This window comes from Orcinus orca, chromosome 1, assembly GCF_937001465.1.
Source record: "Orcinus orca chromosome 1, mOrcOrc1.1, whole genome shotgun sequence".
Lineage (NCBI taxonomy): Eukaryota > Metazoa > Chordata > Mammalia > Artiodactyla > Delphinidae > Orcinus > Orcinus orca.
In genome coordinates, this window is record NC_064559.1 from 176,954,922 (window position 1) to 176,977,320 (window position 22,399).

The window sequence follows — 22,399 nt, forward strand, 5'->3', positions numbered from 1 at the left end:
AAGTTCACACAGATTTTCTCCTGTTATATTCTAGAAGTTTTGTGTTTTACATTTAGGTCTATTAGATTCCATTTTGAGTTAATTCTCATGAAAAGTGTAAGGTGAAAGATTTAGTTTCTACATATGGATGTCCAATTGTTCTAGCATCACTTGTCGAAAAGAGGATCCTTTTTTTTCTGTTGAATTGCCTTTGCTCCTTTGTCAAGGATCAATTGACTATATTGGTGTATTTCTATTTCTGGACTCTCTATTCTGTTCCATTGGTCTGTTTGTCTATTCTTTTGCCAATACCATGCTGTCCTAATTACTGTAGCTTTATCTTAAGTCTAATGTCACGTAGCATCAGTCCTTCAACTTTGTTCTTCTTTATCAGTATTATGTGGACTATTCTCAGTTGTTTGCCTTTCCATATAAACTTTAGAATAAGTTTGTTGATATCCATAAAATAATTTGCTGGGATTTTAACTGAGATTACGTTGAATCTATAGATCAAGTTAGGAGGAACTGACATTTAAACAATATTGAATCTTTCTATCCATGAACATGGAATAGCTCTCAATTTATCTAGATTTCTCTGATCAGAGTCTTGTAATTATATATATAAATTTATATATATCAATATATTTAGATTTATACCTAAGTATTTCTTTTTGTGTGTGATAATTTAAATGATATTATGTTTTTAATTTCATATTCCAATTGTTCATTGCTGGTATATAGGAAAGCAACTGACTTTTGTATATTAACCTTGTATCCTGGAATAGTGCTATAACTGCTGGTTAGTTCCAGGAGTTTTCTGCCAGTTCTCTGGGATTTTCTACATAGTCAATCATGTCATCTGTGAACAAAGACCGTTTTAATCCTTCCTTCCTAATATCTATGCCTTTTATTTCCTTTACTGGTCTTATTGAATTAGCTAGATCTTTCAGTATAATGTTGAATAGGAGTAGTAAAAAGGGACATTCTTGCCTTTTCCCAAACTTAGGGGGAAAGCATCTAGTTTCTCATCATCAAGCATGATGTGAGGTGTAGATTTTTTGTAGATGTTCTTTATCTTATTGAGCAAGTTTCTTTCCATTCCTATTTTGCTGAGAGTTTTTCCTAAAATCACGATTGGATGTTGGATTGTATCAAGCGCTTTTCTGCATCTTATAGATATGATATGATTTTTCTTCTTTAGCCTGTTGATGTGATGCAATACAGTAACTGATTTTCTAATGTTGAACCAACCTTGCATATCTGGAATAAATCCCACTTCATTTAGGTGTGTGGTTCTTTTTGTACATCATTGGATTCAATATGCTAATATTTTGTTGAGAATTTTTGCATTATGTTCATGAGAGATATTGGTCTGTAATTGAGAATGTCTTTATCTGGTTTTGGTTTTAGGGTAATGCGGCTTCACAGAACAAGTTAGAAACATTCTCTGCTTCTATTTTCTGGAAGAGATTGTAGAGAATTGGTATCATCTTTTCCTTAAATGTCTGATAGAAGTCGCCAGTGAAACCATCTGAGCCTGGTTTTCTGGAAGGTTACTAATTATTGATTCAATTTCCTTGGTAGATATAGGCCTCTTCAGATGATCTATGTCTTCTTGTATGTTTTGGTAGTTTGTGTGTTCCAAGGAATTGGTCTATTGCACCTCAGTTACCAAATTTGTGGGCACAGAGTTGCTCATAATATTCCTTTATTAACGCTTTTAATATCCATGGGATCAGTAGTGATGATCCTTCTTCTATTTCTCATATTAGTAATCTGTGTCTTCTCTCTTTTTTTCTTGGCTAGCCTGGCTAGAGGTTTACTGCTTTTATTAATATTGCCAAAGAATCAGCTTTTGGTTTTATTGATTTTCTCTACTGATTTCTGCTCTTTGTTTCTTTTTTTTAAATTAATTTATTTATGGCTGCGTTGGGTCTTCATTGCTGAGGGTGGAGTTTCTCTAGTTGCGGCGAGCAGGGTCTACTCTTCATTGCAGTATGCGGGTTTCTCATTGCAGTGGCATCTCTTGTTGCAGAGTACCAGCACTAGAGTGCGCAGGCTTCGGTAGTTGCAGCACGTGGGCTCAGTAGTTGTGGCTCATGGGCACTAGAGTGTGGGCTCAGTAGTTGTGATGCATGGGCTTAGTTGCTCCGCGGCATGTGGGATCTTCCCGGACCAGGGCTTGAACTCGTGTCCCCTGCATTGGCAGGGGGATTCTTAACCACTGCGCCACCAGGGAAGTCCCCCTACTCTTTGTTTCTATGAAGGTCTCCTAAGTCTTATTTCCCTTTCCACTTCTGCTCCTCTCCAACCCATCTACCTTCCCACAGGCAAAATCACCTTCCTACAAGTCAAAACTAATGCTTTTCAACTGCTTAAAATACTTCGATGCCACCTTTGGCCTTCAAGATGAAGCCCAAACTTCTTATTGTTATCTCTAAAGCCCTGCATGATTTGGTCTGCTCATTCCTCCAGACTTATCGTGTCTCATCCTTAGACCTCTTGGAGCTTTGACAGCATAGAAAAGACAGATATTAAGTTTTTACACAAATATTTATTCCCAGTATAGATAATGAAGAACTATTTAAATAGGCCAATAGAATTTACAGGAAACTCTTCAATTGATTCAGATTTTAAAAGACCATGAAGAAAAAAACTAGAGAAAGGGCTGGTAACCAAAAATTAATATAAAATGGATTTTTGAAAATAGTATTTAGAGACCTAGAGATCATAATGAAAGTTTGCGTTTTTTTTGGGGGGGGGCGGTTTTGGGTTTTATTTTTCTGGCTGCGCCACGCGCCATGTAGAATCTTAGTTCCCCAATGAGGAATCGAACCCACGCCCCCTGCAGTGGAAATGCGGACCACCAGGGAAGTCCCGAAAGTTTTCTTTTTTTTTAATTACAGAAAAGAAGGCACATCCAGATATATTTTTTTCATTTTAAAGGTATATAAGGACAATACAGAAAAGGTAAACTCAAAAGGAATAAAGTACTCACAATCCAACTGTCCTAACATAACTACTACTACATTCTGCGGTAGTCATTATGCTATATTCAGATATGGTTATAGTGATAGGCTTGAAGGCTATACCCTGGTTCTCAACCCTGGCATGTTAGAATCACCTGGTGGAACTTTTAAACATTAAGGTAACTGATTCCTGATCAACTAAATCAGAATGTCTGGGTGGTGAAGTCCTGTGCTGAGAAACACTGTATATAGACACGTCCTATGTACAGGCAGGGGCCTCACCTCAAAGGTGAGTTTATTTTTGGTATCAATCACCTGGGAAAGTGAAGAGTTCCTCAGACAGGATATGGAATCTTTTAGAGCAGTATTAGACTCATATGGGGAGCTTTAAAAATCCCAAAGCCCAGGCTACACCTCAACCCAATGACTTCAGAATCTCTAGGGGTGGGAGGCAGGTGTCAGTAATTTCTTAAGCTCCCCAGGTGATTCCAGTATTCAGTCAAGGTTAAGAACCACAGTGCTGAGAGCTCCAGGTGAGCTACAAAGTAGGAATTTGGCTTTTGGCATATGGTAGGTGCTCAATAAACACTTTCCCCCCAGGGGAAAGTTCCCCATGCAGCCATAGGGAACTTGACAGGCTGTTCTGGAAATAGTAAGCTATGCCTCAGGGTGTATTGTAGACTGCCCCATGTTTATAGGTCTTTCACAATTGGCTTGGTTTTCACAAGCCTTTGGGGGTTAAAAGTTGTTAGTTTTGGCTCCTATATCCTTGTCTTCACAAGGAATTCCTTATGAAATGAGACTGAGCATTAACGCCTCCATGCTCTTGCCCACATGGCAACCATAAAACATCATACAGACAGGAGCTTTCCCAGCACACGGAGCACCCACCTACACCCAGCTGAAACAGATGACACCACCATTTAATTAAATCAGCTTCTAGAAGGCTGACATCAGCTCAGGAAAAACACACCTGGACACCAGGATCTGGCACCTTCAAGACTCCAGATGGTTCCTGTCTCTGCTGGACTAATGGGCACATTCCCCAGCTCCGGTGTCATGTTCCTCATAACCAAGACTGAGATTTCCTTAGGGTTTTGTCTGAGTGCTCTGCCTCTAGATACAGGCAGGGCTAACTCCCTCTCTTCCACTGAGTCTTTGCTCAAATCTACCTTTCATTGAGGCTTGCCCTGACCGTCCCATTTAAACTTTCAATCTCTTCTCCAGCATTCCCTTGTCCTGCTCTATTTTCTTCCATAGCACTCATCACCTTCCAAGACACTGAAAACGTTACTTGTTTATCACACCTTTTGTTTACTGACCACCTTGTTCACTGGTATATCTTCAGAGCATAGAACATGATACACAGTAGCTGCTCAAGGAAGCTGTTGAATGAATGAGGAAGCGCTTACCTCGATGTCTGGGCAGCAGACTGTAGCCCTGAGCCTTTCCCTAGGACCCTCCACTTTGAACAGTAGACTCCTTTTTGGGAAGCCAGAGCCTCTCCAGGGACCAGACTTGAACCCTCTGGAGGCATCATCCAATTGGGCTGCAGCTGACTGCACTGAGCAGCCTGAGTGCCTACCCCCCAGGGAACACAAGGTTAATCCTTGGACAACTTTGAGGCCAACAAAACCCAACACGCCAGCCTCACATCCTGGTTATTCACTCCCTCAATGACATCCTCATCAGTTTTCTCATGCTCAAGTCACTGCTGTCTCCTTCTTCTTCATGATTCAATCTCCCACTTCTCTCCCACCTCACCATATTCTAACTTTCCACTGTCTTCCATGAAGCCTCGACTTCTTCAGTGAATGTTCCTTCCATCTTCTAATTTCATAGAAACCTGGGTCTTCACTGAAAACACCATTTCCTCTACAGCCCTATGTGATGGAGGCTGCTCTTTCTTCTATACCCCATGCATCTGAAGGTCCCTCATATCCTCCTTGTACTCCATTTATGCTTCCGAGTCACCAGTATGTCACCTTCCTTAAAAAAAAGAAAAGAAAACCTGTTCATTGCTCATGCTATCCAGAAATACTACCTCCTACCCTCCCTTGCTGTTCTCATTTACTCTCTCCCCCTTCACTAAGACTTCAGCTCACAAGACATCCTTTCCAATCAAGCTTACAAGGCTGTTCATATGGCTTAAAAATTTCACGGTTTTATCCCAATTACAAAGCACAGTTGGTACTCACGAAATATTTGCTAAATGAATGAGTCGAAGAAATGAAATCTGGGGCAAGAAGCAGGAGGCAAGCTGAGGTTAAGGTTTGATTTTGGGGCTATAGCCTTCCCAGTTTACCAGACACTAATAAAGGTAAATGGATAGGTTGAATCTCATACTTGGGCAATTATTATGATCCCACTTTATAGTAAGAAACTGAGCAATAACAGTTAAATAACTCGCTCAAGATTATAGCTAGTAAGATGTGGAACTGGGCTTTAAAAATCAACGTCTGACTCCACAGCCCACATTTTTTTAAAATAAATTTATTTATTTTATTTTTATTTTTGGCTGTGTTGGGCCTTCGTTGTTGTGCGCAGAAGCAATGCTTCTCTAGATGTGGCGAGTGGGGGCTACTCTTCATTGTGGTGCACGTTGCAGTGGCTTCTATTGTTGCGATGCACAGGCTCTAGGCACGCGGGCTTCACTAGTTGTGGCACGTGGGCTCAGGAGCTGTGGCTCGCGGGCTGTAGAGCACAGACTCAGTAGTTGTGGCGCAGGGGCTTAGTGGCCCTGCGCCATGTGGGAATCTTCCAGGACCAGGGCTCAAACCCGTGTCCCCTGCATTGGCAGGCAGAGTCTTAACCACTGCGCCACCAGGGAAGCCCAGCACAGCCCACATTTTTAACCTCCAAAAAATATTGCCCTCCTGAACAATAGAGTTTGCAGTTAAAAGACAAGGTTTTGTACAGCTCACTGCATATAAGTATTTTAAATAATCTTCACAGCACTGACAAGTGATTCTGTCATGAAGACACAAGTAGCAGGGAATTCTCAAAGGAAATAGAAATCATTTATTCCACAAAGACATAATTAAAAGAATATAATAAAGACCAAAAAAATCCAAGACATCTATTTCCAGGTTCTTGGAGTATCATTGGATATAGAGATATTTTAAGTGTATTTCTATAAACAGTTGACCCTTGAACAACAACATGATTAGGGGCACTGACCCTGCATGCAGTCAAAAATCCGCATATAACTTAGAGTCAGCCCTCCATATAGGCAGTTCCTCCATAGCCATGATTCTGCATGCTCAGATGCAACCAGTCACAGATCATGTAGTACTGTAGTAGGTACTGTTGAAAACAATCCACATGTAAGTGGATGCACTGCAGTTCAAATGTTCAAGGGTCAACTGTAATAGGTTCTTAAGAATAGAAAACACCTGGGGCGGGGAGGCCATTCCCATGCAGATATATCTGCTGCATTCTCAGTGAAGGGCCAGCTAAGTATGATTTGTGAGGCAAATCTGACCCACTATCTGTTTTGTGTATGGTCGGTGAGTTAAGAATGTCTTTTACATTTTAATGGCTGGTTTAAAAATTAGAAGCATAATATTTAATGACATAAAAATTATATGAAATTAAAATTTCAGTGTCCATAGACAAAGTTTTGTTGGAATATAGCTACAGCCATACTCATTTGTCTAAGTGTTCTCTATGGCTGCTTTCATGTTACAGCAGCAGAGATGAGTAGTTGTGACAGAGACAACAAAGCCCCCCAAACTCAGAAATATTGACCAGTTGACTCTTTACAAAAAGAGCTGGCCAACCTTGTTACAGGTCATTTATTCTGACTTAACTTCCAGTTCACTGATTCTGTCCTCAGTTGTATCTAATCTGTTGCTAAATCCTTCTACTGAATTTTTAATTTTGGTCACTGTATTTTTCAATTCTATTAGTTTTGTTTTTCCAATCTAATGTTTTGCTTTTTATAGTTCCCTATTACATCTGTATAGTTCAATATTATCTTTATTTCCTTAAATAGAGTATATCTAACTGCTTTATTTTTTTGAATATTGGAACTTTATTTTATTTTTTTATACAGCAGGTTCTTATTAAATATCCACTTTATACATATTAGTGTATATATGTCAATCCCAATTTCGCAATTCATCACACCACCACCACCCACCCACACCACTTTCCCCCCTTGGTATCCATACGTTTGTTCTCCACATCTGTGTCTCAATTTCTGCCCTGAAAACTGGTTCATCTGTACCATTTTTCTAGGTTCCACATATATGCGTTAATATATGATATTTGTTTTTCTCTTTCTGACTTAATTCACTCTGTATGACAGTCTGTAGATCCATCCACGTCTCTACAAATGACCCAGTTTCGTTCCTTTTTATGGCTGAGTAATATTCCACTGTATGTACGTACCACATCTTCTTTATCCATTTGTCTGTCAATGGGCACTTAGGTTGCTTCCACGAACTGGCTATTGCATATAGTGCTGCAATGAACACTGGGGTGCATGTGTCTTTTTGAATTATGGTTTTCTCTGGGCATCTGCCCAGTAGTGGGATTGCTGGGTCGTATGGTAGTTCTATTTTTAGGTTTTAAGGAACCTCCATACTGTTCTCCATGGTGGCTGTATCAATTTACCTTCCCACCAACAGCGCAAGAGGGTTCCCTTTTCTCTACACCCTCTCTAGCATTTGTTGTTTGTATATTTTCTGATGATGCCCATTCTAACTGGTGTGAGGTGATGCCTCACTGTAGTTTTGATTTGCATTTCTCTAATAATTAGTGATGTTCAGCAGCTTTTCATGTGCTTCTTGGCCATCTTTAGGTCTTCTTTGGAGCAATGTCTATTTAGGTCTTCTGCCCATTTTTTGATTGGGTTGTTTGTCTTTTTAATATAGACCTGCGTGAGCTGTTTATATATTTTGGAGATTAATTCTTTGTCCGTTGATTCATTTGCAAATACCTTTTCCCATTCTGAGGGCTGTCTTTTCGTCTTGTTTGTAGTTTCCTTTGCTTTGCAAAAGCTTTGAAGTTTCATTAGGTCCCATTTGTTTACTTTTCTTTTTATTTCCATTACTCTAGGAGGTGGATCAAAAAAGATATTGCTGTGATTTATGTCAAAGAGTGTTCTTCCTATGTTCTCCTCTAAGAGTTTTATAGTGTCCGGTCTTACATTTAGGTCTCTAATCCATTTTGAGTTGTGTATGCTGTGTATGATGTTAGGGAGTGTTCTAATTTCATTCTTTTACATGTAGCTGTCCAGTTTTCCTGGCACCACTTATTGAAGAGACTGTCTTTTCTCCATTGTATATCTTTGCCTCTGTTGTCATAGATTAGTTGACCATAGGTGCATGGGTTTATCTCTGGGCTTTCTATCCTGTTCCATTGATCTATATTTCTGTTTTTGTGCCAGTATCATACTGTCTTGATTACTGTAGATTTGTAGTATAGTCTGAAGTCAGGGAGTCTGATTCCTCCAGCTCTGTTTTTTTCCCTCAAGACTGCTTTGGCTACTAGGGGTCTTTTGCGTCTCCATACAAATTTTAAGACTTTTTGTTCTAGTTCTGTAAAAAATGCCATTGGTAATTTGATAGGGATTGCATTGAATCTGTAGATTGCTTTGGGTAGTAGAGTCATTTTCACAATATTGATTCTTCCAATCCAAGTACATGGTGTATCTCTCCAACTGTTGGTATCATCTTTAATTTCTTTCATCAGTGTCTTATAGTTTTCTGCATACAGTTCTTTTGTCTCCCTAGGTAGGTTTATTCTTAGGTATTTTATTCTTTTTGTTGCAATGGTAAATGGGAATGTTTCCTTAATTTCCCTTTCAGATTTTTCATCATTAGCGTATAGGTATGCAACAGATTTCTGTGCATTAATTTTGCATCCAGCAACTTTACCAAATTCATTGATTAGCTCTAGTAGTTTTCTGGTGGCACCTTTAGGAATCCCTACGTATAGTATCATATCACCTGCAAACAGTGACAGTTTTACTTCTTCTTTTCCAATTTGGATTCTTTTTATTTCTTTTTCTTCTCTGATTGCCATGGCTAGGACTTCCAAAACTATGTTGAGTAATAGCAGCGAGAGTGGACATCCGTGTCTTGTTCCTGATCTTAGAGAAAATGCTTTCAGTTTTTCACCACTGAGAATGATGTTTGCTGTGGGTTTGTCTGTCATATATGGCCTTTATTATGTTGAGGTAGGTTCCTTCTATGCCCACTTTCCAGAGAGTTTTTATAATAAGTGGGTGTTGAATTTTGTCTCTAGCTGTTTTACGTGTAAAGTTAGATTGTTTATTTGAGATTTTTCTTGTTTCTTGAGGTAGAATTGTATTGCTATAAACTTCCCTCTTAGAACTGCTCTTGCTGCATCCCGTAGGTTTTGAATCGTCATGTTTTCATCGTCATTCATCTCTAGGTATTTTTTGATTTCCTCTTTGATTTCTTCAGTGATCTCTTGGTTATTTAGTAACATACTGTTTAGCCTTCATGTGTTTGTGTTTTTTACGTTTTTTTTCCCTGTAATTGATTTCTAATCTCATAGCATTGTGGTCAGACAAGATGCTTGATATGATTTCAATTTTCTTAAATTTATTGAGGCTTGATTTGTGACCCAAGATGTGATCTATCCTGGAGAATGTTCCGCGTGCACTTGAGAAGAAAGTGTAATCTGCTGTTTTCAGATGGAATGTCATATAAATATCAATTAAATCTATCTGGTCTATTGTGTCATTTAAAGCTTGTGTTTCCTTATTAATTTTCTGTTTGGATGATCTGTCCATTGGTGTAAGTGAGGTGTTAAAGTCCCCCACTATTATTGTGTTACTGTCGATTTCCTCTTTTATAGCTGTTAGTAGTAGCCTTATGTATTGAGGTGCTCCTATGTTGGGTGCATATATATGTATAATTTTTATATCTTCTTCTTGGATTGATCCCTTGATCATTATGTAGTGTCCTTCCTTGTCTCTTGTAACATTCTTTATTTTAAAGTCTATTTTATCTGACATGAGTATTGCTACTCCAGCTTTCTTTTGATTTCCATTTGCATGGAATGTCTTTCTCCATCCCCTCACTTTCAGTCTGTATGTGTCCTAGGTCTGAAGTGGGTCTCTTGTAGACAGCATATCAATGGGTTTTATTTTTGTATCCATTAAGCGAGCCTGTGTCTTTTGGTTGGAGCATTTAATCCTTTCATGATTAAGGTAATTATAGATATGCATGTTCCTATTACCATTTTCTTAATTGTTTTGGGTTTGATTTTGTAGGTCCTTTTCTTCTCTTGTGTTTCCCACTTAGAGCAGTTCCTTTAGCATTTGTTGTAGAGCTGGCTTGGTGGTGCCGAAATCTCTTAGCTTTTGCTTGTTTGTAAAGCTTTTGATTTCTCCATTGAATCGGAATGAGATCCTTGCCGGGTAGAATAATCTTTGTTGTAGGTTCTTCCCTTTTATCACTTTAAATATGTCATGCCACTCCCTTCTGGCTTGTAGAGTTTCTGCTGAAAAATCAGCTGTTAACCTTATGCGAGTTCCCTTGTATGTTATTTGTCGTTTTTCCCTTGCTGCTTTCAATAATTTTTCTTTGTCTTTAATTTTTGCCAATTTGATTACTATGTTTCTCGATGTGTTTCTCCTTGGGTTTATCCTGTATGGGACGCTCCGTGCTTCCTGGACTTGGGTGCCTATTTCCTTTCCCATGTTAGGGAAGTTTTCGACTATAATCTCTTCAAATATTTTCTCGGGTCCTTTCTCTCTCTCTTCTCCCTCTGGGACCCCTATAATGCGAATGTTGTTGCATTTAATGTTGCCCCAGAGGTCTCTTAGGCTGTCTTCATTTCTTTTCATTCTTTTCTCTTTATTCTGTTCCGCAGCAGTGAATTCCACCATTCTGTCTTCCAGGTCACTTATCGGTTCTTCTGCCTCAGTTATTCTGCTATTGATTCCTTCTAGTGTAGTTTTCATTTCAGTTATTGTATTGTTCATCTTTGTTTGTTCTTTAATTCTTCTAGGTCTTTGTTAAACATTTCTTTCATATTCTCGATCTTTGCCTCTATTCCTTTTCCGAGGTCCTGGATCTTCTTCACTATCATTATTCTGTATTCTTTTTCTGGAAGGTTGCCTATCTCCACTTCATTTAGTTGTTTTTCTCAGGGTTTTATCTTGTTCCTTCATCTGGTACATAGCCCTCTGCCTTTTCATCTTGTCTATCTTTCTGTGAATGTGTTTTTTTTTCCACAGGCTGCAGAACTGTAGTTCTTGCTTCTGCTGTCTGCCCTCTGGTGGATGAGCCTATCTAAGAGGCTTGTGCAAGTTTCCTGATGGGGGGGACTGGTGGTGGGTATAGCTGGCTGTTGCTCTGCTGGGCAGAGCTCAGTAAAACTTTAATCTGCTTGTCTGCTGATGGGTGGAGCTGGGTTCCCTTCCTTTTGGTTGTTTGGCCTGAGGCGATCCAACACTGGAGCCTACCCGGGCTCTTTGGTGGGGCTAATGGTGGACTCTGGGAAGGCTCACGCCAGAGAGTACTTCCCTGAACTTCTGCTGCCAATGTCCTTGTCCCCACGGTGAGCCAAGCCAGCCCCCGCCTCTGCAGCAGACCCTTCAACACCAGCAGGTAGGTTTGGTTCAGTCTCCTATGGGTTCACCGCTCCTTCCCCTGAGTCCCGACGTGCACACTACTTTGTGTGTGCCCTCCAAGAATGGAGTCTCCATTTCCCCCAGTGCTGTCGAAATCCTGCAATCAAATCCCACTAGCCTTCAAAGTCTAATTCTCTAGGAATTCGTCCTCCCGTTGCCGGACCCCAGGTTCTGATGCCTGATGTGGGGCTCGGAACCTTCACTCCAGTGGGTGGACTTCTGTGGTATAAGTGTTCTCCAGTTTGTGAGTCACCCACCCAGCAGTTATGGGATTTGACTTTATTGTGATTGCGCCCCTCCTACCGTCTCATTGTGGCTTCTCCTTTGTCTTTGGATGTGGGGTATCTTTTATGGTGAGTTCCAGTGTCTCCCTGTCGATGATTGTCCAGCAGTTAGTTGTGATTCCGGTGCTCTCGCAGGAGGGAGTGAGAGCACGTCCTTCTACTCTGCCATCTTGAACCAATCTATCTAATTGCTTTATAAACTGTGTCTGGTAATTCCAAATTCAGAAGTCTTTGTGGGTACCCCTCTGTTGTCTGTTGTTCATGGTTCTCTCTAATGGAGTCTTGTTTTCTTATGTGCTTAGTAGTTTTTCCTGTGAGCTATTCATTCCCTTGAAAAGTTATCTGTGAGGAATTCATGTCTTCCTCCAGAGAGGGACTGCAATTGCTTCTGCCAGGAGCTTGGAGGCACTGCCAGTCTGGAAGACCTTGGACGGAGTTCATAGCTTGAAGTCCGTGGATCACCTGAGTGATGAAAGCCCTGGCTGTGAGTATCAAGCGTTTCTTTTTTATTGACTTACTGCCCTGATCTGCTCAGAGCTCTGGGAATGTTTCCTGCAGTCCTGATTTAGAGGTACAGGTTTAGTTCTAGTTTATCCTTAAGTTGAGTCCTTTGGGGTTCCAGTTCAATGCAGAAAGGATCAAAAGATGGAAAATGTGGAAGTTAGTAGACCTGGAGGCTAGAATGAGAAAGTCTTACACTGAATCAGAGTTTCAGAGGAGGAGTAGAGAGAGAATGGGGCAGGGGCAAAATTTAAAGAGATAATGGCTAAAAATTTTCCAGAACATATGAATTCATACACTATAGACGCTAAATTAATCCAATCAAGATAAACAAAGAGAAATTCCTACATTTGTATATTTACTCATAGAATGCTTTCTTTTATTCTTCATAAAAACCTGAGGAAATGGGTATTATTATCTACGTTTTTCATAAAGGAAAATTGTGATTCGGAGAGCCAAAATGAATTATCTAAGGTCATATAATTCTAAGCAGAAGGGGCAGAATTCAAATCCAGTTCTGTTCCAAGTTCAGGTCCTTGCCTATACATCAGAAATAGAACACGACACAACAGAGAAAGACTTCATAAGGGGAGATCTGAATATTGCTAAGGAATTACCTCCAAAACCCAGGATCCTTAACTTGGAAACTTCTCCCTGGAAGCAGGTAAAAACCTTTCCCATGTATCTGTGCTTTGTTCTGAAGATAGCATTGGATTAGAAAAGTTTTTACAGTAAGAGGCAGGAAAGGTCTAGCTTATACCTTAAATTGTGAGTTAAATATAATGAAGCCAAGCCAGTTTCCCAGGCTAAAGACCAAGTTGACTCAAATGTTTTATGGAACTGGTCTGGTACACAAAAGAAAGCTATACAACAGCTTACTGTGTACCACCCAACTGTCAGGTCAGCAGGGCAGGAGTGTCCTCTTAATTCCCCTCCTTACACTGCTGAAGACAGTTTAAATAGTATAGTTAACGTGTCCTGGATAACATGTCTTTTGTTCATCAATGTGATTCAACTTGGTAAATTACTACATCTCTTCTGTTCTGGAGGCATTTCACTTGCTTATAGCTTATGCTTGATTTGTTTTTTGCCCAGAGCACTAAATTAAGAATTTTCTAAGGAAGAAGCCTGTGGATTTCCAGCATAATCAAGCCCCATTCCCTAGATGTTAACATGTGACTGACATGTCTATACTAGCTTGGTATATAGAAGAAACTGTTCTTCCCTCATGGCTGCCTCCATGATGTATAAAAGCTGGGAGAATTACAACACCTGAACTCATAGTATGAGGCACCAGAGCCAAGAAGCCAGTTGCCAGGAAAAGGGGCTAGATGCCAGACAATTCAGTGGGAAAGCCAAATAACCCTGGGTTTGATGCCTCGTATGTAGGTGCAGCCGTCACTATCAGAAGCAGCTGTGGTCAAGGTCTCATGCAAGAGAGGAAAGAAAGAGACACAATTCTGATCTTTCACGTCTGTCTGGTACAGGACAGGGGCAGAGGTGTACAAAGATGACTAACCACAGAAAGGAGCCACAGGCAGTTCTGCAACCATTTCCTGCACATCCACCACGTGAGGGGTCCTGTGCAGGGCACGAATGCAGACTGGATAGAGCCCAATCTCCAGGAAACCCAGTCTAATAAGGGAAGCACACAGGCATCCACCTGTTATCCGTGCAGCCATGCAGCCATCCATGCAGCCATGAATTCAGTGTTTACTGAGCACCTAACAAACATATGGCAGCGCTGCCTAGGTGCTAGGGAGACCAAGAGGGCCAGGACAGGGAAGGACTCTGAAAGAATTAGATACCTATCTGAAAGCCTCCATAAATTCACCATTTCATTTCAATCCTTACAATGACCCTGTGAGGTAGATATACTGATGTCCTCATGTTACAGGTGAAAGTGAGGTTCAGAGTGGTTAAGTGGTCCGCCCCAAATCACAAAGAAAGTAAATGGCAATCTGGGATTTGAACCAAGCATGGCCTGGTTCCGAGCCTGTGCTCTTAATAAATTAATAACTATTACACAGTTAATTATAGTATAATGAGATAATGGGTGTCAGAGGTAGAAAATTCACAGGAAGCAGAGGAAGAGACAATTAAATCTGTATAGGAAGGAGGTGGACTTTAAGTTTTCCTAGTGGACATGCAAGGAAAGGGGATTTCAGACACAGATAAAAAACATATAGAAGAGTAGAAGGGAAAGGGAGGATCGACCTGTGGGAGAGAGACAGGAGTTAAAGCATGCAGGAAGCCTGAGCACAGAAGGCTTTGCCTGCCTGGCTGCAGAGCATCTTTGAAAGGCTTTGCAATGCCTCCTGCTGTGACTCCATCATCCTCCACTCTGCAGCAGAAGCCTTTCCTCCTTGTCCTTCAAACTCCTGGCAGGAGCTCCTTCTGTAACAAGCTTCCTGTGCCAGCCAAATCTAAGGCCTTATGTTTGCACCCACAATCTCATCCTCTCCAGGCCCCTGCAGACTGTAATGTGCTCTAAGCTTCAGCTGACAGACTGAGGACAGAGGCCCCAGGGATCCACCAACAACCACAGGTGTGATGAGAGCTGGAGGTTGGCCCTTGGAGGTTGGCCCCCAGCTCTCAGACCTCTCTACAACAGAGTCAAGGAACTGTCTCATTCTACTCACAGTTTAGAGTCCAACTTCAGGAGGAAGCCCAACCGATCATATTCTGAAAAAGAAAAACAAAGCAGAAAATGTCACTGGTGTCAAGCCACTACTGACACTAGTAGATTACACTCCCCAACCCAGACCCAGACCACAAGGGCGGGCAACTGCTTCCAGATCCAAACACATAAGCCGCAAGTAAATTTAAGTCACCAAACTCTTGCTGAACATCTGTCTTGTGAAGGACGAGGTTCAATGCCAGGTATTTCCCAGGCCTTATAGGCCAACCACCCCTATGCTGACATATAACTGTCCTCCTGTTCAAATGTGGTACTTGAAACTGAAATTTAGCCACTAAATGGGACCCTTGGAGAAGTAAGAGTGTCAGAAGTAACCTCTGCTTCCTCTAAGCTATAAGCTCTAAGATTTATGTTGAATCAGTCATGTTAACTATGGGGCAAAAATATGGTAGCAAGGGGTGCTCAAATCCATGGCAATGATCCTCTTCATGACAATCACAAAGAAGCGATAGACCTGATTTCATAAAGGACAGGAAATTTAAAATGAAATCTAAAAACAAATTGGTAATATGTTTGCAACAAATGATAAATCATTGATATTGTACTTAATTTCTCTATATCTTCCCTCATTCTAAAACAAAGTTGAAGCAGTTTTACAAAATTTTCTGAAGTACAAGATTTTTTTTTTTTTTTTTTTTGTGGTACGCGGGCCTCTCACTGTTGTGGCCTCTCCCGTTGCGGAGCACAGGCTCCGGACGCGCAGGCTCAGCAGCCGTGGCTCACAGGCCCAGCCACTCTGCGGCATGTGGGATCTTCCCGGACCAGGGCATGAACCCGTGTCCCCTGCATCGGCAGGCGGACTCTCAACCACTGCGCCACCAGGGAAGCCCTGAAGTACAAGATTTTTAAAAAGAAGAAATCTTTTTAAAAATCTTGTAGGCAAAGGGGAAATCAGCATAGGAAAAATAGTAAAAAGCAGCCAGGATAAGAATACCAAAAGTGGTTGTCCTAAGGTTTTATGTGCTTGCTGGAAGAGGATTATAGATATATCCCCAAGGTTTCTCACAGCTAAAACTAAAGGCAACGCACTGTTTTAATGGTTTACAGTGTCCATAATATAAACCAGGAGAATCCCAGCTCTTCCTTTTTTTTTTTTGATTTGCAATTTTATTTTATTTTATTTTTTTTATACAGCAGGTTCTTATTAGTTATCTATTTTATACATATTAGTGTATACATGTCAATCCCAATCTCCCAATTCATCCCACCCCCCTCCCCAACCCCCAGCTCTTCCTGATACTAAGAATTTAGGGAAGTTTCCTCTGTGTCCTCAAAAATATTTGTATAAAGAAATGACAGGAAGTGTCATAAGATTGTTTCATATAGCTTTATTCAATGATTGCAAAGTGTGTGTGTGTGTGTGTGTGTGTGTGTGTGTGTGTGTGTGTGTGTAAAGTAGCTGTGCCAAAATAAGGTGGTCTAGGAATGTAGTTAGTTGGCCTCGCTTAATCTGAGGGTAAAACCCAATACCAAGACCAAACAACTGTTTGGAAAAGGCCATGCAGCACAGCTTTCAAAGAACTCGGTCTTTAATAAACAATGAATGGCAAAAAGAGGGAAATTACACACACTGACAAGAACCTCACAGGAGCCACTCTGCAAGGCCAATTAAGGCCAGACTGCACACTTTCATAAGCAGCAGAGCTGCAGGGAGAGAATAATTCCTCTTCTTAAAGCTGAAGATATAACAATTCCAACACACAACTCAACAGAAGGCTTGCTTCCTAAGAGAATATACTTGGGCAAGTGAAAGCCTTTCCTCAAAATAATTCTGGTTTTGCTCTAATTCAGATAAATGGATAACAGACTTTGCTTAACAGGAACTTATAAAAATCAATAAGGTTTCAATTTAAAAAATAAACTGAAAACAAAATTTGCCAAAAGAGTTAGTTTCAAAGTTGAATACTCTTTCAACAATCCTATCTTATCATTCCATGAAAAAGAAAACCTCATTAACTTGCCAACACCTGTTGCTTTTTCTCCAAGTGGCCATAGCCTTGGGGAAACTATCCTGTTACTCCTTCTCAGATCTGAGCTAAGGCCCCCTTGGATATACAATGAATCCACATTTTGGCTGATTCCCTGCAGAGAGGCCAGAGAATATTTTCCCCTTGCTGCAAACTGAAACATCAGGGGCCAAGTAAGAACATAACATAAGCCAGGGAAGTGGGAGAATGTAATGCCCTCCTGCAGCAAATCACACAACTTATTTTAGCTGCACTAAAAACAAATCCTGTTGAAATGTCTTTTTCTCACCACATATTTTTGTATAGTAACCATGATTATATTTATGGGTTATTTTCCAATGGCATCTTAAGTTGTCTTTTACACACACACGTACACAAACACACTAACTGCACGTTAAACACATAAGAATACTTTGTATCTCTAAATAAATTATGTCTCTCCCTTCCATGGCGCTTTTGGACTATCTATTTTTTTCTCTTTTGTTAAGAAACAGGAGTACCAGGAATATTTCACTTTAGTCCTTAATTTAAGAAAAGGTAACTGCATGAGCCCAATGATGATAAATGGCAACTGACATTGGCTTCAGGTCACAGAGCCAAGAGGGAATGGAGTCCCTCCTGTCAAAGGGGGCAGCCTCCACCACCTCCAGCTAACTATGCCAGGCAGCAATGCAGTCCCAGCGTCGCCACATTTTCTGTTTTTATTTTTGCGGTACGCGGGCCTCCCACTGCTGTGGCCTCTCCCGTTGCGAAGCACAGGCTCCGGACGCACAGGCCCAGCGGCCATGGCTCACGGGCCCAGCCGCTCCGTGGCATGTGGGATCCTCCCGGAGCGGGGCACGAACCCGCGTCCTCTGCATCGGCAGGCGGACTCTCAACCACTGCGCCACCGGGGAAGCCCGCACATCTTCTGTTTTTTTAAAGCCAGGAATCTAGATCTTAAATTCCAGAGGTTAAAATTCCTCTATTTGTAAATACTGGCAATAGATTCAAGAAAAAATGAAAGATTATGAGGATCACCCAAAGTATGTCCATGGACAGGATTCAGGCAGCAGGCTAACAGTTTGTAAACTCTGTCCTACACTGGCAGAGGGCTGGAGGCGTTTTTCTTTTGTGGCTGCATACTTAATAAATATTTGTTAACTGTTCTTATCAGGATTATTTGGTTACAGTGGTCATAAATCCAACAGGATGCTAAGATGCTAAGACAGTTTCAGCCAAGCCTCTAGGATGATAAGTTTCAGACACTGAAGAGAGGTGCTAGACTAGGATGCAGATTTTCCAAGGAAATATCTGAAAACTTGTTACATCATTCTAAAAGCTCTCCCAACATCAAATATAAAAGGAACTGGTTGTGAGACATTAAGGGAGAGAGGACTTGAAGAATTTCTTTGGAGACAGCAGTGTTATGAACTCCACCTTCCTGCAGGGGAAAAATGGGTAGTACTTGGCTCTTACTCAAGCCTGGTGAGAAAAGCTTAACATGACCCTTAAAGAATGGGGAATACAGTGGACTGCCAGGTGTCTGAATTCTACCTGAGAAACATAAAGGACACAAGATGCACTGGCTGCAAAGGATAGAGCTGCATGGCAACTGGCCTGCACTCCCAGAATTTGTTGCAGAAAATGATGCATGAATAAGCTAGTTTGGGTTGTTTTAGGTCCTTTCCTAAAGATGTATCCAGCAGGCTGAAGGGTCCTCAGCAGACAGAATCAAGAGCAGACACCAGGAGTCCCAGGAGCTACAGAAGGAGTGAGTGACAAGGCTTTGGTGAGTGCATTGCCCATATCAGGAGACCTACAGAGGAGAGGTCCCCAGATGGAGAGGTCTCCAAAATGTCTACAAGAGAACCCCACAAGGGTCAGCTTTACACACTTGCCAGTTCAGGGAGTGCTGACACTATCTTGTGTCTTCTCTGCTCATTCCCTCTCCTTTCCCCACCAACTCCAGAGAGGTCCAAAACCGCAGCCAGCAACTGGGGGACGAGTGGAAGGAGGAGGACAAGCAGGGCACATCCCCTCCCTGGGTCGGCACCGCTGGTTCTAAGCCCTGTGCAGGGAGGGGAAGTCACTGCAGCTCTGAACAAACAGAAAGCTATGACCATTGCCATAAGGCAGGACACTAATTTTGGAATTGGTGATTCAATGTGACCATGGGATTTCTATTACCTCAGAGGTACCAAAAAGTTCTCTGGACCTCCCACACTGAAAACGTCTTATGGGGACAGAGAGACACCAATGAAAGTGGCTGTGTTTATCCCCTGATGTTTCCTGCATGTTCAACATACCGGTTGCACTAACTTAGGCCAATACGGTGATTCAGCGGTTCACATAACCAAAGCATGGGAAGGGCCAGGGTGCAGAGGGCTTCAGAGATGACTGAAAGTGACTGGAATGCCAGCAGGCCTCCCTCAGTTAGCTTTACTCTCCCTGACTAGCTTTCTTCCTAAGTCAGGACACATAGCCAGTAGCAATTCGCAGGCCATATCTTCAGTTCTGCCACTGAAAAGGGCATGAGACCTGGCATCTCTGCTCCTAATGGCAAAACTCCCAGGGAAGGGCTACAAGCGGTCTAGCTTGCATCAGCTCCTCACCCGCTGTGTGAATCACAGTGATCAAGAAGATGGGGTTTGTGAAAAGTTATGATTCTGACATGACACACCTGGTTAGAAGGAGCATTTACCAGAAGGAGGAATGTGTTGTCCTGAACAAATAAAAGCTTCTGGGAACAGCAAGAAGTCCTTGGAAAACTTAAAGCTAGCCCAATCTCCCAGGTATAATAGGTATACCCACTGTTAAAATGGGCCACAGACTTTTTTTCTCCTGTCCTCGTCCATTCTGCTGTGGGTTTTTTCTTCCTTGGCCAATCTCCTCTTTAAATCTTTCTCATAATGCCCTCTGGACCCCATATGCCAATCACCTGGCTTACTTCCCTCCACCTCCTAGCAGACCTGAAGCCTGAAGCCTGACTCTGCCCTGCAACACCTGGCTTTTCCTGTGGCTCTCAATAGGAGGCTGCTTTTTCTCTCAAATGCCAAGCACCTGTGCGTAGTGAGAAGTGAGTGATTATGATGTGCTGTGGTATAGTTTTCACCATTTTTCTTGTGTTTGAGATTCTGGGATCTGTGGGTTTATAGTTTTAATCAAACTTGAAAATATCTTGGCTGTTACTTCCTCAAAACTTTTTCTGCCCTCCCCTCTCTTCTGGGGGCTCCAGTTACACATGTATCAGGCTGCTTGACATCCCAGCACTCACGGACACTCTGTTCATTTGTTTCTAGTAGTTTTTAGATGGTTTCTATTGATATATCTTATAGTTCACTACTTTTTCTTCTGCAGTGTCTAATCTGTCATTTATACATTGAGTATATTTTTCTTCTCAAACACTATTTTTCATATAGATTCTTTTTTATATTTTACATGCCTTCCCTTAATATTCTCATGCTTTCTTCTACCTTCTTGAAGATATGGAATATGTTTTAACATCTTTGCCTACTAATTCTATCATTTGTGTTATCTTTACGCCTGTTTCTATCAACTGATTTTTCTCCTCATATGGGCTGTATTTTCAAGCTTTTCTGAACTACCTGGTCATTCTTTTTTTTTTTTTAATTGAAGTATAGTTGATGTACAATATTATATACAATATAATACAATATAGTGATTCACAATTTTTAAAGGTTATACTTCATTTATAGTTATTATAAAATATTGGCTAAATTCCCTGTGCTGTACAATAATATCATTGTACCTTACTTTATACCTATAGTTTGCACCTCTTAATCCCCTACCCCTATATTGCCCTGCCCCCCTTCCCTCTTCCCTCTGGAAACTGCTAGTTTGTTCTCTATACCTGTGAGTCTGTTTCTTTTCTGTTATATTCACTAGTTTGCTGTTTGTTAGGTTCCACATGTAACTGAGATCACACAGTATTTGTCTTCTTCTGTCTGACTTATTTCACTTTGCATAATACCCTCCAAGTGCAACATGTTGTTGCAAATGGCAAGATTTCATTCTTTTTTTGTCTTAATTTATTGAAGTATAGTTGATTTACAATATTGTGTTAGTTTCAGGTGTATAGCACCTGAAGTTATACATACATATTCTTTTTCAGATTATTTTTTCCTTTATATATTATTACAAAATATTGAGTATAGTTTCCTGTAGGTCCTTGTTGGTTAGCTATTTTACATACAGTAGTGTGTATACATTAATCCCAAACTCCTAATTTATCCCTCCCCCTCTTTCCCCTTTGGGTTTGCTTTCTATGTCTGTGGGTCTATTTCTGTTTTGTAATATGTACATTTGTATCTTTTTTTTTTAGATTCCACATTTTGGCATTATCATATGATATTTGTCTTTCCCTGTCTGGCTTACTTCACTTAGTATGATAATCTTTAGGTCCATCCATATTGCTGCAAATGGCATTATTTCATTCTTTTTTATGGCTATGTAATATTCCATTGTATATATGTACCACATCTTTTTTTATCCATTCATCTGTCAATGGACATTTAGGTTGCTTCCATGTCTTGGCTACTGCAATGAACCTTGGGGTGCATGTATCTTTTCCAATTATAATTTTGTCCAGATATATGTCCAGGAGATCACTGGATCATACGGTAACTCTATTTTTAGTTTTTTAAGGAACCTCCATACTGTTTTCCATAGTGGCTGTATCAATTTACATTCCCACCAATAGTGTAGGGGGCTTCCCTTTTCTCCACACCTTCTCCAGCATTTACTAATTGTAGCGTTTTTGATGATAGCCATTCTTACCAATGTGAGGTGATACCTCATTGTGGTTTTGATTTGCATTTCCCTAATAATTAGTGAGGTTGAACCTCTTTTCACATGCCTGTTGACCATCTGCACTTCCTCTTTGGAAAAATGTCTATTTAGGTCTTCTGCACATTTTTTTTTAATCCAAAATGTGTTTATTGGGATGGTTTCCTCTTCATCTTGATTCCAGGGGCTTTTAGTGCTGCTTTCATCTGAAGGAGCATCCTTCTGCAAGCCTTGCTTTTCCTCCTGTAGGCTGGCAGAGGATGGTAGAGCAGCCAACACACAAAACTACTGTTTGGGCATGGTTAAACATGGTGGTGATTTTATAGCATCCTGGGCATTTCACATCCATGAAATAGGAATTGGGGCTCTGCACCAGGTGCTTCTTCTTGTGTTTCCTCTCCTCCTCTTCTGGAGAGGGATGAAGGAGATCCTTTGTGAGAGGTATGTTCTCGTGGGGAGGTTGTCACCGTGGGAAAGGCTTCTGTGCATTTTTAAACAACTGGGTTGTTTATGTTGTTTTATGAGCTGTTTATATATTCTGGATATTAATTCCTTATTGGTCATATCATTTGCAAATATTTTCTCCCATTCAG

At 40.9% G+C, this 22,399-nt stretch overlaps 2 protein-coding genes across 4 annotated transcripts in view; both read right to left on the minus strand.

Moving 5' to 3' along the window:
• The window catches only part of ST3GAL3 (ST3 beta-galactoside alpha-2,3-sialyltransferase 3), a 236,808-nt gene that overhangs the window by 83,256 nt on the left and 131,153 nt on the right, over positions 1-22,399 (minus strand). For all 3 annotated transcript variants that reach the window (XM_049694077.1, XM_004266322.4, XM_033421903.2), the window contains one exon: positions 14,993-15,035. Coding sequence is in view for 2 of the 3 variants with exons in the window: in XM_004266322.4 (XP_004266370.1) it covers positions 14,993-15,035 (43 nt within the window). In the remaining variant the exon portion in view is untranslated. The remainder of the gene's footprint in view (positions 1-14,992; positions 15,036-22,399) is intronic.
• LOC105747832 (40S ribosomal protein S27-like) lies at positions 21,933-22,293 on the minus strand. The gene has a single exon (XM_012531768.3). It carries the CDS (start codon positions 22,153-22,155, stop codon positions 22,009-22,011), a length of 147 nt encoding a protein of 48 aa, XP_012387222.2. The 5' UTR covers positions 22,156-22,293; the 3' UTR covers positions 21,933-22,008.